The sequence below is a fragment of the Crotalus tigris genome, unplaced genomic scaffold (assembly GCF_016545835.1).
Source record: "Crotalus tigris isolate CLP2741 ecotype Arizona unplaced genomic scaffold, ASM1654583v1 scf7180000020918.170012, whole genome shotgun sequence".
NCBI lineage: Eukaryota > Metazoa > Chordata > Lepidosauria > Squamata > Viperidae > Crotalus > Crotalus tigris.
The window spans coordinates 23,280-38,436 of NW_024098253.1; the positions used below are offsets into that span (position 1 = coordinate 23,280).

General features: G+C 44.8%; 1 protein-coding gene across 1 annotated transcript; it reads right to left on the minus strand.

The window, feature by feature from the left end:
* Positions 1-10,187: 10,187 nt before the first annotated feature.
* LOC120319651 (tyrosine-protein phosphatase non-receptor type substrate 1-like) lies at positions 10,188-14,873 on the minus strand. Its single transcript, XM_039368728.1, has 3 exons — positions 14,738-14,873; positions 11,633-11,974; positions 10,188-10,432 (listed from the first exon to the last, which is right to left on the minus strand). Exons 1-3 carry the CDS (start codon positions 14,817-14,819, stop codon positions 10,251-10,253), a joined length of 606 nt encoding a protein of 201 aa, XP_039224662.1. The 5' UTR covers positions 14,820-14,873; the 3' UTR covers positions 10,188-10,250.
* Between the last annotated feature and the right edge of the window lie 284 nt (positions 14,874-15,157).

Sequence of the window (15,157 nt, forward strand, 5' to 3'; positions counted from 1 at the left end):
AGAGAGAGAGAGAGAGAGAGAGAGAGAGAGAGAGAGAGAGAGATGCTTTTGACATCTAAAATGAAGATAACACTGCATATATCCTTTTTTACCTGTGTGTGTACATACACACAAACACAGACACAGACACACACAAACACTATAATAAAGGTAAAAAAGGATATATGCAGTGTTATCTTCATTTTAGATATCAAAAGGGTTTTGGGGCTCCCGGTGTTTTGTTTTCGGTGGGAAACAGGTCCAAATGGCTCTTTGAGTGTTTTGGGTTGCCTACCCCTGCACTAGACGGCAGCCAATGTGTTTAAAGCAGACATGTCAAACACAAGGCCTGGGGGCCAGATGCAGCCCGCGAAGTGGTTTCATGTGGCCCACGAAGCCATCCTGGAAACAGTGAGGGAACGGCCCCTGCTGCCTTGACCCTGGCCCAGGCCGGCCAGGAGCCAATGTACAATTTTGTGGTGGCCATCTATGCTGAAACGCATTCAGTCTTAGCTCTACAAGGCCGTCTGGAAATAGCGAGGAACCAGCCCCTGCCGTGTTAGCCCCGCCCCGTGGGTGCATGCTGGGGAGGTGTCACCCTTTGTGAGGAATGAAGAAATGGACCATGCCTTGGCCCTTGCCCTGGTCCCACCCCCTTCTGCCAGAGACCCTCAGATCTGTCCCACTCCTGCCCAGGCCCCCATAGGTACCCTTGATGCGAACGATGTAGAGCTGGCCATGCCCACCCAGTAGGCCACACCCACTCCATCCACGCCCACCCAGTAGGCTGCACCCACCCTGGCCACACCCACCTGCCCCCCCAAGGGCAACCGCAATGCTGATGCGGCCCTCAATGAAATTGAGTTTGATACCCCTGGTTTAAAGCATACATTCCCGCCCAAAATACAGGCTTGCAATCTATATACAGACAGTTAAGGATATGAATTGAACCACTTCAGTTAAGCGTTTATAACCGCCCTATCAAATTGGGTTAATACACAACACTTCCCCTCTGTTGAAAAAGGGCTGTTCAGTTTTGACCTAGATGGCCTCTTCAAACCAGCGGTCCTCTCTGTCCAAAATGTGGACTTTGCTGTCTTCAAAAGAGTGGCTTTTGTCTTTTAAATGCAGATGGACTGCTGAATCTTGTCCCAATGGGTTTGTTCTCCTATGTTGTACCATGCATTTGTGAAGTTGTTGTTTTGTTTCCCCAATGTTTAGATCTGCACAAGGCTCACTGCATTGTGCTGCAAACTGAACAGCAACACAATCCTTTTAGCAGTGCCAATAAGGCTCCACACCCATTTGCATCACTCAGGTGACTCTGAGGACACAGATAAATCTCCAGGTGGCCTCAACGACTCTCTAAAAGAAGGCAAAGGACCAGCTGTCTGCAAGGAGTATAAATCCTTCCCTTCCCCACCATCCAGTCTCAGAACTTGAAGAAGCTTCTTTGGACGAGAAGTGAAATGTCTTCAAAGAAAAACAGTCGAGTTGCCTCATGAAAAAGCACTTTGGGACAACTGAGGACACAACCTCAAGGCAACCATGTCGATAGCAGCAGGAGAAACATCTGAGGTGACTTTGCGTATTGTCCGCTAGGTCTTTCCTCCCACAGGAGGAGCAAAAGAGGAACTCTCATTTCCTCGTAAATCTGGACCAATTTCTCGACTTTGAGTTTCTGCCTAAGTGATGGTGAAAGGGATAAAGACCAGAGAGGGTGGATTGAAAGGAATAAAGTATTATTCAGAAATTTCTAACGAAGGTGGATAGAAGAAGCCGTCTGAAAGTCATAAAATCAGACAAGTCAATTGCAGACAAATAAGAAAAGCAGGAGTTGCTAGCTAACGGAAACCGCAAGCCGAGGAAACACAAAAACTAAGGATAAAGTTTAGAGCTTAAGGTAGCAAAGGCGTAACCCTAAACAAATATAGAGGTGATTATAACCATTGCTGATAGAAAATTAGATGGTGATAGATAGTGTTCTGTTTCTGCTGGGTTCAGCGTTGAAGAGGCAGGAGTAATCTTTATTTATTTATTTATTTATTTATTTATTCAAATTTATAAACCGCCCCACTCCCGCCGGACTCCAGGCGGCTAACAATAAAAACACAATATAACTTAACAAGACAAACAGTACAATAACATTCATCCAGGGGTCAGGTTTTATAAACCCCAGGCCTGCCGGAAAAGCCAGGTCTTAAGCAGCTTGCGGAAAACCAACAGGGTGGGAGCGGTCCTAATCTCCGGGGGGGAGCTGGTTCCAAGACGTGGGCGCCATCACAGAGAAGGCCCTCCCCCGCGGCCCCGCCAAATGGCACTGCTTGGCCGACGGGACCTGAAGGAGGCCCAGCCTGTGGGATCTAACCGGATGAAGGGAACTATGAGGTAGTAGGCGGTCTTGCAAATAGCCTGGCCCTGAGCCATATAGTAATATAATAAACAGGTACTTCTTTAATGAAGACAAAAGAGAACTCCAACAAAGATGGCTCCGCCCCTATTTATACATTCAGCTCGCTGCAGTGTCAGCTAATGAATGCACCGTATTTTCCCGCTCAAATGCATACTAGTCAGCCCTTGCAGACAGCAAGTCTGGCTAGCAGGCCACGTGGTCTGCTAACGGTTTCAGTGCAACTCCGTGCACCTGTTCCATAAATTTAGCTCAGTACATTACAGATAGGATGCACTCAAAGGGGCTTCCTGGAACGTGGGGAGGGGGGTGGTGGTTTTTAGGTGGTCTGGATTAGGTGTCGGGTGAGATAAGGGGCATTGAGGAGGGGGGGGACCTGTGTCGGGGACAGGATATAAAAATTTGTCCAACCGCTCTTTAAGGTGTGGCTGAACTCCTGCGTGTGTTTCAGCTCACCAGGCCTTTGCCAAAGCTTCTTTTTGAATAAAGCTTTGTTGCTAGAATTCCAAGTGAGTTGGTTTGTTTTGGGATCTTGAGCCACATTCCAAACAACTTGAGGGCTCATCCTGGGATATCCAAATGGTCCCCGGATCCCCGAGAGTGGCCACCCCTAAGGGGACAGGCGCCACGTCGATTTTGACGGTTGCCTGAAAGGTGACTGCCCATGGCCTGGTTCCCATGAGGAACTGGACACTAAATAGTGGGTTCCAGGAACACAGGTAGTCACGTCAATTTTTTTGGGATGCCATGAGGGTCCTGGAAGACTGGCAAGACATACACACCCAAGAAGGTGTGAATGTCCCTAGGGCAGTGATGGCAAACCTTTTAGAGACCGAGGGCCCAAACTTCCACCCAAAACCCACTTATGTATTGTCGGGTGCCGGGTGGGCATGGCCGCTGGGTGAGCGTGGCTACAGTGATCATGGCAGATGGGTGGGCGTGGCTGGGGTGGGCATGGCCAGCCTGATGTTGCTCATGGGGAGGGATGCCTGTGTGGGCCGGGCAGGATTGGGGGAGATCCAGGGGTCTCTGGCGGGTGGGGCAGTGGGCAGGAGGCTGGCTCTGTGGGGTGAAGCGAGGCAAGGCAAGGCAGAGTGGCGGTGCCATGTTGCAGGGCAAGGCAAGGCAGGGGCCGGGGTGGCTGCTGCCTGACACCATTGGCCCCCACACACAGAGGCCAGCCAGCGCATGGGTGCTGGGATGCATCCGGCCACGTGGGATCTTGGCAAGTTAGTGGGCAGCTGGTTGAAGAGGATAGTTGCCATCTGTGGGGCATGGCGTGCGTTCCCACAGAGAGACCTCTGAGTGCCTCCTCTGGCACGCGTACCATAGGTTCGCCACCACTGCCCTAGGGTCCGAAGGGCTGGCAAGGTGAAGGAGGTGGGTCAAGTACCAACTGCCGGGAAACTGTGTGCAGAGATCCAGGTAAAAAAATCAGGGCATTTTCACAGTTACCTGGGCGGCTGAGTGGGAGGGATGGTGTGAATCTGAGACTTGTGAGAGGGTGAAAGAGGCGCCCCAAGGGTCGAGGCTAGGCTGGCAAGGCGGAGTGAGAGCGGACTCCTTTGGCCGGAAAAGGCGGGAAGTGGCTTGGTGAAGCGTAAGGTGGTCTCACAAGATCAAAAATGATAAGAGAACCAGGCACCAACCACTGAAGGGTAATAGACCGTCCAAGAAGCCACACAAGGATCAAAGAGGGGACCCCCAAGGTCAAGGAAAATGAAATAAAGATGAGGGAAAGGGAGAGAATGTATTCATCCCTCCTCACAGTCGCCTGGGAAAGATCCTGGCTGGATGGAATCCTCCTCCTTATAGAAGAATGGTAAAAGATTTAGATACAGACATGATGATTCAATACTGTTATTTTATTTGGGGACGGAAACAAATAGATGAGGGAACTCAGTTAGGTAGTTTTAATTACTTCATTTGAGGGCAAGGTTGGCAGGATAAACTATATACTTGAGGTAAAAGTAAAAGTATTATGACAAAGTATTGCTGTTTTAAATGCTAGCAGGATGGGATGGATTCATCCGGAAAATACACCTGGGATAAGAGTAAAGGTAGCATGACTCAACATTGTTATTTTGAATGGCCAAGAAATCCTATTAAAAGCACTAGTGCATTTTGCTCAAAATATGGAAGTTTTAAAAACTGGCTATGTCAAGCAATAATAATAGTAATAGTAATAATAGTAGTAGTAGTAATAAGTTGGAAGGGATCTTGGAAGTCATCTAGTCCATGGGTAGGCAACCCAAAACACTCAAAGAGCCACTTGGACCCGTTTCCCACAAAAAACAAAACATTGGGAGCCGCAAAACCCTTTTGATATCTAAAATGAAGATAACACTGCATATATCCTTTTTTACCTTTATGATAAAGGTATATATATCATAAAGGTAAAAAAGGATATATGCAGTGTTATCTTCATTTTAGATGTCAAAAGGGTCTCTCTCTCTCTGTCTCTCTCTCTCCCTCGCTCTCTCTCTTTCTGCCCTTGGTCTGCCAGTCCCCTTCCCCCCCTCTCCCCCTCTCCCTCCCTCCCTTTCTCTCTCTCTTTCCCTCCCTCTCTCTCCCTCTCCCTCCCTCTCCCTCTCTCTCTCCCCCTCTCTCCCTCTCCCTCCCCTTCCCCCCCTCTCTCCCCCAATCTTCTGCTCACCTGGTAAGCTGGCTTCAAGCTGTTCTCCAACAAGCTCAGGGGTAGGCAACCTTGGCTCTTTTATGACTCATAGACTTCAAGTCCCAGAATTCCTGAGCCAGCATAGCTAGGCTAGCTAGCTCTCTCCTGCCCTTCCTGCTTTCTGCTTCCTGCAAAGATACAGCAAAGGGAGGAGCCCCGCCCCAAAAGCTTTTCAGCTTGTCAGAGAACACTGTGAGTCCCCTCTCTTTTACACACACACACACAAACAAACAAACACACACAGAGACAGACAGAGAGAGAAGCAGGGAAGCGCAAGTGCCTCTCTGTCTCTCTTTGCAAATGGCAGAGGAAGCTGGGAGCCACAGGGGAAGGCTCAAAGAGCCGCATGCAGCTCTGGAGCCACAGGTTGCCGACCTGTGCCTTTTACCATTTCAGACAAATGGCTGTCCAGTCTTTTCTTAAAAACTTCCAGTGTTGGAACATTCAGCACTTCTGGAGGCAGGTTGTTCCACTGGTTACTTGTTCTAACTGTCAGGAAGTTTCTCCTTAGTTCTAGGTTGCTTCTCTCTTTGATTACTTTCCATCCATTGCTTCTTGTCCTGCCTTCGGGCGCCTTGGAAAATAGCTTGACTCCCTCTTTTTTGTGGCATATATGTTAATAAAATATATAGGTTAATAAAAGACGCTTATATGCTTGTTGGATCCCAGGCAATATATAGTCCATTTTTGTTAGAGGAGTGTGGAGGTAGTGTATGTGTGTCTGTCTGTGTTGTGTCTAATAATTAATAAAAAGGCCTTATTTCAAAACAAACAAAGTGATTTGCTGGAAAAAGAAACAAAGAAAGGGAGCCCATTGGCTTGTGAACAGCTCCTTGAAATTATAATAATAGTTATTGGTTTGTCAGGGGAAAGTATGAAATGAAATATCTGTATGTGACAGTGTTTATACAAGCAGTTTGAATGGAAGTGAATGTGTGGATATGCTGATCCTGTGTCTCTCTCTGTGTGTGTTTGTGAGAGAGAGTTTCTCCCCCACCCCAGACTGTGAAAGAAACAGAAAATTGCAGATTTGTGTGTGTGTGTGTTGCTTAAAGGTGAAATGGAAAGGCAATCGCAAGTGTTTGCATAAGAAGAGTCCCATGGAGGATGTGTGAGAGAATTCATGGAAATGCATGTGAAAAAGAGAAAACTGTTTTGTTAGTGGTGGAATTTTTGTGTTTCTTCTTCTTTTCCTGTCCCCCCCCAGGCTGGCTGTGTTGCTTTAAGAGTGAGAGAGACAGAAAGGAAAAGTGGGGGTCTGATCTTTCTAACTATTTTTTTTTCTGCGTAAAATTCTCATTTGAGGAAGATGGGGTGGATGTGAAATTTAATACCCATTCTTGCAGTAAGAAATAAGGTTATTTTTTTTAAAAAAAAAAATAAATATGAGAAGAATACACCTCTATATCCATCAACCCAAAGAAATGACTCTGAATTGTTTTGTTTAGATTTGTAAATGTTTTAACCTACTTAATGGAAATTTGTTTCCATCTGAATGGAACCTGATTAAATTGGAATTTAACTAAATTTATATTAAAAACAAAGGTTACTAGAGTTTGATACAAAACTATTTCAGTAAGTCAGAATATCTTATTAAGCTTGTTTATTTGTTTATTTTGTGGAGTTGCTTTTTTATTGTTTTATTTATTTTTATGTCTTTATGTCTGTGTGCAGGACACACTGATAGAAAATAATACCTAAGAGAATTGAAGGAATTGTAATTCAACCCTTGTTTAAAATGAAGGAGTTGAGAAAATTTTTGAGATTATAAATGAGCTATGTTGTTTTGAATAAAGATTTGTATGCAAACTCAAGCAGAATTTGGTGAGCGCTCCTTTGTTGGCTCTTTACTAAGTAACTTGTTTGTAAATACAGACAAAGGAATGGCTAGGGGAAGGGGGGGGTCTACCCAGAAGTGGGGGAAAAGAGGAAGCCAGTGGCATTTTTGTGTAAAATTGACATTTGGGGAAGTCTTAGTGGTTAGCATTTCTTATCAAGTGTGGGTAATTTTAAATCAGGAAGCTGAAAGGAAGTAAGCACTTGTTCATAGCAAAGTAGTTGGGGGGAAAAGAGAGACACAATGAAAATCTCAGAGTCCTAGTGGAAAATCACTTAAATAGGAGCCAGCCTTGTGCTGCAGCTGCCAAAAAAGCCAACACAGTGCTAGGCTGCATTAACAGAGAGATAGAATCAAGATCACATGAAGTATTAATACCACTTTACAATGCCTTGGTAAGGCCACACTTGGAATACTGCAACCAGTTTTAGTTACCACGATGTAAAAAAGACGTTGAGACTTTAGAAAGAGTACAGAGAAGAGCAACAAAGATGATCAGCGGACTGGAGACTAAAGCATATAAGGAACGGTTACTGGAATTGGGAATGTCTAGTTTAATAAAGAGAAGGACGAGGGGGGACATGATAGCAGTCTTCCAATATCTCAGGGGCTGCCATAAAGCAGAGGAAGTCAAACTATTCATCTGAAGGCAGGACAAAAAGCAACGGATGGAAACTCATCAAGGAGAGAAGCAACCTGGGACTAAGGAGGAATTTCCTGACAGTGAGAACAATTAACCAGTGGAACAACCTGCCTCTAGAAGCTGTGAATACTCCAACACTGGGAGTTTTTAAGAAGAGACTGGACAGCCATTTGTCTGAAATGGAATAGGGTTTACTGCCTGAGCAGGGGGTTGGACTAGAAGATCTCCAAGGTCCCTTCCAATTTTATGATGATGGTTGTTGTTGTTGTTGTTGTTACTACTACTACTACTACTACTACTACTACTACTACTACTACTACTACTACTACTATTATTATTATTATTATTATTATTATTATTATTATTATTATTATTATTATTTTGCCACCTGACAATCTTTGATCCATTCAAAGGGTGCTTTATCTGAACCTGTGGGGGCCTGATACAAGGGCTTAGCCATTAGAGCGAAATTTGGAATTCAAATACGACAGAAACCTGCCATTCCCAAATCTGGCACCTAGTACTAGGTGGCTTAAGGAGGCACACAGCCTGGATCCTTTCCGGGAATAATTTTCTAATCCCTTGTGATAGAATATAACCTAAATATCGAACCTCCTTTTGACAAGATGGGCTTTTGTACGGGAAACCTTATAGGCCAGTGGTTCTCAACCTGTGGGTCGGGACCCCATTTGGGGTCGAACGACCATTTCACGGGGGTCGCCAAACAACGCAGTCTGCCATTTCCCCCCCCCTTTTCCTTAGCTGTGCTACTCCCTTTTATTCTATTGGCTTTTGAAAGCCAATAGAATAGACTCTCTTGAATAGAGTCTCATTCTATTGGCTTTCAAAAGCCAATAGGAATTGTCCAGGCTGTCTCTGCCCTGCTGAGCCCGCCAAAAGTCCCATTCTGCAAACGGTGCTGCACCAGTTGAGTAGTCCTCGACTTACGACCAGTTGGGGGTCGCGGCATTAAAAAGGTTGAGAACCACTGTTATAGGCCCAATAACAAAGGGAATTTAACAAAGAAACAGTGGGGGCAGCTACCTGTAAGTCATCGACATATTGCAAGATCACAGCAATGGTGTTCTCCACAGATAGCCATGTGGCTGAATCAGTTGACAGGGTCAACACAACAGGGAACCGAGACAAATGAGGCAGGGCAGAGGCTGGATAGGTAGATAACAAATTTTATGCTTGGGGGCACTGTGGTGCAGATGCAGTGGGCTGCCTGGCATTGCCAGAACGGCTGATGGCCAGGTGGCACCTTTCATTCTGGAGCCCTGCAAATTGTCTAGCCCAGGGGTCCCCAATCCCTCAGCCGTGGCCTGGTACTGGGCCACAACTTGTTCAAAACCGGGTAGCCGCAAGTGGCAGGCGAGCACGCTCCTGCGGTTCCATTTGCATGAGTGGCGGGCACTCACACGTGTGTGTGAAGCTCCATTGGAGCTGTCCGTGTAAGCCTGTGACTCCCAAGGAACCATTTTCTCTTCCCCTCCTCCCACCGAATCGCAAAGCCGGGAAGGTTGAGGACCGCAGCTCCAGCCTCTTGGTTCATGTAACAATGATGGAGACCATTTAACCAAGTGGTCCCCAACCTTTTGGGCACCAGGGACAGGTTCCGTGGAGAGAGGTTTTTCCGTGTTATTTCGCATGCTGCCTGCATCCCACAGATGGGGCTTTGTTTGTTTCTGTGGACTGGTTTCTGGCATGCCGCAAATCGGTGCCGTTCAATGGACCGGGGGTTGGGGAACCCTGATTTAACCAACCAAAACAAAACAACAAAGTTGATCATTGTTCATATAATAATAAAAAAAAAAACCACAATTAACCAGTGGAACAACTTGCCTCCAGAAGTTGTTAATGCTCCAACACTGGAAGTTTTTAAGAAGAGATTGGACAGCCATTTGTCTGAAATGGTGTAGGGTTTCCTGCCTGAGCAGGGGGTTGGACTAGATGACCTGCAAGGTCCCTTCCAACTATTCTATTCTATTCTATTCTATTCTATTCTATTCTATTCTATTCTATTCTATTCTATTCTATTCCATTCCATGATTCTATTCTATTCTATTCTATTCTATTCTATTCTATTCTATTCTATTCTATTCTATTCTATTCCATTCCATTCCATTCCATTCTATATCCTATCCTATTTCATCCCATCCCACCATTATTCTATTCTATTCTATTCTATTCTATTCTATTCTATTCTATTCTATTCTATTCTATTCTATTCTATTCTATTCTACTCTACTCTACTCTACTCTACTCTACTCTACTCTACTCTATTCCATTCCATTCCATTCCATTCCATTCCACTCCACTCCACTCCACTCCACTCCACTCCATTCCATTTTCTTGCTTGATCTGCATAACAAACATGGTAAAAAATGTAACAATGAGTCCAATTCATTTTACATATTTTTGACTCACGACCCTCAACGGATAAGCCCTATTAGAGTCGTACCTCAAGGATTACCTGTATAGACACAAGCATTGATTACAGACATTGTCTCCTCATCTTTCCAAAGCAGACCTGCACCCCCAAATTATATGATCTTAATCTTTGCTCCTTTGTAACTTCTGTAAACAAAGACTTTTCATTTTTATTTCTTTCTTAATCATTTCAATGCACGTCAATATATATATATATATTTATTTATTTCCGTTTTCTCGGTTTGTTTTTCTTTCTCAGCCGGAAAAGCTGTCAGGAACAGGCGTTCCTAATTGGACTTTCAAACCCTTTTACTTCCTGGGGTTTTCTGGAATGAGATTTTGCCTCTGCACATCTGCACATCTGCGTTAGGAAAAGGCAGGAGAGGAGAAGGACGGCTGCTTTGTTCAGGAAAAGCAGGAGCCAGAGAACAAGGAGGGATTGTTGCTGCGCAACTGCGGAGAAAAGACAGCGGATTATTTTGATTTAATAACGCCTGCTCCATCAGGGTCTAGGACAACTTGTCACAGCCAACTTGCCACAGGATAACTCACCACGGAGCAAGAGTTAGATAAGATAAGATAACCTTTATTTCATTTTTTTTACTGCGAGCACAACGACACACATCAAAAATGAAATTTAGTGAAACACATACATGACACACACCTAAACATATGATATACAACATACGTATAGACCCACACCCCTACATAACAAATAAATACTAAACACTGTCCATCTTGAATACATAATGGAAGGAGGAAGCTTGAGAGTTCACAAGGTTAATGCTGTATGGAACAAAACTGTGACTGAATCTGGATGTTCTGCTTTGGGTCCATGGAGCCCCCCCTCCCAGAAGGTAACAAAGAAAACAGGTCGTGGAGAGGGTGTGTGGTGTCCCAGACAATCTTGCTGACCCTGCTCAAGCAACGCTTCTGTGTCATGTCCTGGATGGGAGGGAAGGAACTGCCAATGATCTTTTCTGCTGTCCTCACCACTCTCGGCACCGCTTTCCTGTTTGAAGCAGGTATGCTTCCTGCTTGAGCAGGGGGCTGGACTAGAAGACCTCCAAGGTTCCTTCCAGCTCCTATTCTATTCTATTCTATTCTATTCTATTCTATTCTATTCTATTCTATTCTATTCTATTCTATTCTATTCTATTCTATTCCATTCCATTCCATTCCATTCCATTCTATTCTCTATTCTCTATTCCATTTCATTCCATTCCATTCCATTCCATTCTATTCTCTTCTATTGGATCTGGCAGGTCAGCTGAGACCTTACATCTCCTTGCTCAAGCGGGATTTCCACCGTGCTCTCTGCTCGGTATGAATTCCATCTGAATTGAGAATGTTGGTCTGGGCAGTCTGTATTTTTTTCCCATCCTTCAACCAGCTGACTGTGATCTCTCAGGGGGAGAATCCCTCTATGGAGCAGTTGAAGGCGTCCTGAGACCCTGCCGCAACTCTTGTTATAGGGCCACTAACCATAGGCTGGGATCAGTTGACATTCCTCAGATATAATACAGGAAGCTACAAGGCTGTGTTTGGTTGGAGAGACTCAACTTCAGAACATGAGATTTACTCCCACATGTCTCTCGGTTGACTGGGAACATCTCCCCCCATCCCCAAAAAGCAAATGGGTGGGCCACCTACCAATTATGATGACCTGAGTGCCTTTCCCTGAAGCCAGTTCTCTCTCTGGGATCCCTGCCCTGAACTTCACACAATAGTAGGTCCCGGCATCTTCAGGACCAATGTTTAGGATGTTGAGGCTAAAGTCTGTGTTGGATCCTGCGACCAGCCTCTTCCCCCGGTTGGAAGCTCCTTGCTTATCGCTGTAAACGGGGGGCTGGTTTCTGTCCAGCCCTTTGTACCACCGCACGCCTCCGGGTAAATTTGTCTCAGTCAATGTACATTGTAGAGTGAGGTTGTGTCCAGCTTTCACCGATACAGTTTCCGGAAGTTGTGTTACCTCCAAGTTCTGTCCTGTAACAACTGAAACAAAAAGAGACACTTTTGTGACTAGGTTCCCTCTAGAAAATGGCCACCACTCTTCTGGAGGCAGAGGACCATTGATGATGCTGTTTCTACATCTACAGTTTCTTACACCAATATCCCAATCCAGGAAGAAGAAATTAACAGTAAACAACAGTGTAACCTTGGCACCACTTGTATATAAAACAAAAAACAAACCCACTCCCTTCTATCTCTGATCATGTTACCTAGTTGGGTAATGAAATGTCTGCAAGAACACCAAGCTCAGTGACCACCAAGGACCCTACAGTCCTCCTCCTCCTCCTCCTCCTCCTCCTCCTCCTCCTCCTCCTCCTCCTCCTCCTCCTCCACTCCACAAACCCCACTCCCTTCTTGCACTGATGATGTTACCTAGTTGGGTCATGAAACATCTGCAAAAAAACCCACCAAGCTCAGAGAGCAGCAAGGACCTCACAGTTCTCTTCCTCCTCCTCCTCCTCCTCCTCCTCCTCCTCCTCCTCCTCCTCCTCCTCCTCTCCATAAACCTCACTTCCTTCTAGCACTGATGATGTAACCTACTTGGGTAATAAAACATCTGCAAGAAAAAAACCAAGTTCAGAGACCACCATGTACTCCACTGTTCAACCCTGAAGTACAAATATTCTCTTTTGTAGGGACCAGTGCTTCATCTGGGCTGTTCAAAAGGTTGTGGTGATCTTTTGAAAAAAAAAAAGTTCTCTCTCAAAAGAGAGGAGCAAGTCTGTCAATGCTGTTAACATCGGATGTTCTTGCTTTCACAACAGATGGAAATGCAGCCATTTTTCCTGGACTGTGCTGAGATGGACAAATTAACAAAAGAGATAAAAGAAAAGGAAGACACAGAGTATTATGTAACATGGAACAAGTGGTATGACTGGTGGGAGACTAGAAATAATAGAGGAGGTTAAATATGGAAAGGTCAAAAGTGAAAATATGTGTATAATAATGTATAATAATAATAATATGAATTATTCTTAGTAAGAAGTAGAATATGAAGGAAGAAAAATGTAAATAAGAAACAACGGGGCAATAAGGACAAATATTCTAAAGAAAAATAAGGGGGGAAATGTAAATAATAGAAGATTACTGTTACGTAATCGCTGTTTAAAAAAGGGAGAGGAGTATATGTGTGTGTATGTGTGTTATGTTTTGCTTTGTTTTGTTTTGTTGGTTAAAAATAAATAAATAAATAAATAAATAAATAAATAAATAAATGAAATGCAGCCATTTTTCTCTACTGCTTTGAGTCTTCGTTGATGCTGGGAGGGGGAATGTGGATGAGAGTCCAGCTAGTCATAACAATAATAACTCAGCCGTGGGAACCCAAGGACATTGGGCCCAGAGCTGATAGAGTTTTGGAGGGCTGGAGAGCTGGGGAGAAAGCCCCCTTCAAGCTAATTGGGAAATGTGATTTATGACTGTTAATTGGAGGAAGGAATTGCACTTTGTTACTTTGTATCCCTGGGAAAGATTGAGGGCAAGAGAAGAAGGGGACGACAGAGAATGAGGTGGCTGGATGGAGTCACTGAAGCAGTAGGCATGAACTTAAATGGACTCCAGAAGATGTTAGAAGACAGGAAGACCTGGAGGAACAATGTCCATGGGGTCACGATGGGTCGGACATGACTTCGCAATTAACAACAACAACAACAACAACAACTTTGTGCCCAGGGGAGGGGAATTCAGTTTTTGGCTTTAACTATGTAGTGCCGATACTTTGTTTCTCGAAAATAAAAGATTCTTTAAGGTAAACAATGCCTCAAAGTTCTTTGGAAGAGATTCATCTGTCGAAATCATGACATAAACCCCTAAAAGCAACCTAGTTTCTGCCTGCTGTGAATTGCTGAATCGGTTTCTAGTTAGTCAGTGTCTCACACTTTCTGCCTTGAGCCACCAAAGATTTCATGAAGTTTCATTTCTGATGTTCTCTTTTTTGTTCCCTTTTTTCCTTGGGTGGGGAAGCCAGTTTGCTGACCCCAAAATACTGCAAAAATACTCCAAAAAATACTGCAACCAATTTTGGTCACCCTACTACAAAAAAGATGTGGAGACTTTGGAAAAAATTCAGAGAAGAGCAACTAAGATGATCCAAGGCCTGGAGACTAAAACATACGGAGATCGGCTGCGGGACTTGGGTTTGGTTGGTCTAAAGAAAAGAAGAAACAGGGGGGACATGATAGCAGCGTTCCAGTATCTGAGGGGCTGCCACAAGGCAGAGGGGGTCACATTGTTCACCAGAGCACCAGAGGGAAGGACGAGAAACAATCTACCACACTGTCCTTTCAGCAGTTCCAAGAAGGCTCCATGCCCATTTTCACAACTCAGGTGACCCTGAGGACACAGATAAACCTCCAGGTGGCCTCAAGGACTCTCTCAAAGAAGGCAAATGACCAGCTGTCTACAAACAGTATAAATCCTTCCATCCTCCACCATCCAGTCAGAGCTGAAGAAGCTTCTGGAATAAGAAGCGAAATGTCTTCAAAGAAAAACAAGGGTTCAGATGCCTCCTGAAAAAGCACCTGTTGGATAACTATGACCTGGATGACTGAGAATCTCTATAGACAATGAAAGAAATCTCCCCAAATCTAACATCTGGAACTGGCTTTTGCTGGGAAATCGGCTCGTCTCCCTGTTCAGAACAGCACAGTAGCTTTGAAGCAGCCTTAATATTCATCTTGCACTAGATTTTATTCCGGTTGTAAATCTGAGAATGGAGCCTGCCTGATCTCAGTTGTCAACACTCACCCAGATCTCGTGGGAGAAGGATCATCATCAGCAGCAGCTGAAGAGGACCAGGGATTCTCTTGAAGGACCTCAAGGCTGCCATATCGATAGCAGTAGGAGAAACATCTGGGGTGAATTTGCATCTTGCCCACTAGGTCTTTCCCCTCGTGGGGGGGGGGGGAGCAAAAGAGGAAGTCTCATTTCCTCCTTGTAAATTGGGACCCGTTTCTAAAGTTTGAGTTACTGCATAAGTGACAGTATCCAGTAAGGGAAGTGTGCTGCTTACTCTGGGGAATAAATATCATCTCTAAATTGGCAATGTTCAGCAGCTGGTCTTTCTCTGTCATCCCCAAATTTAAAAGCTCTAGGCCAGTTTTATGTTCACAGGGTTGAGGCATTAAGCGGAGACACATTGTGTAAGCAAGCTTCCTTTTATTGTTC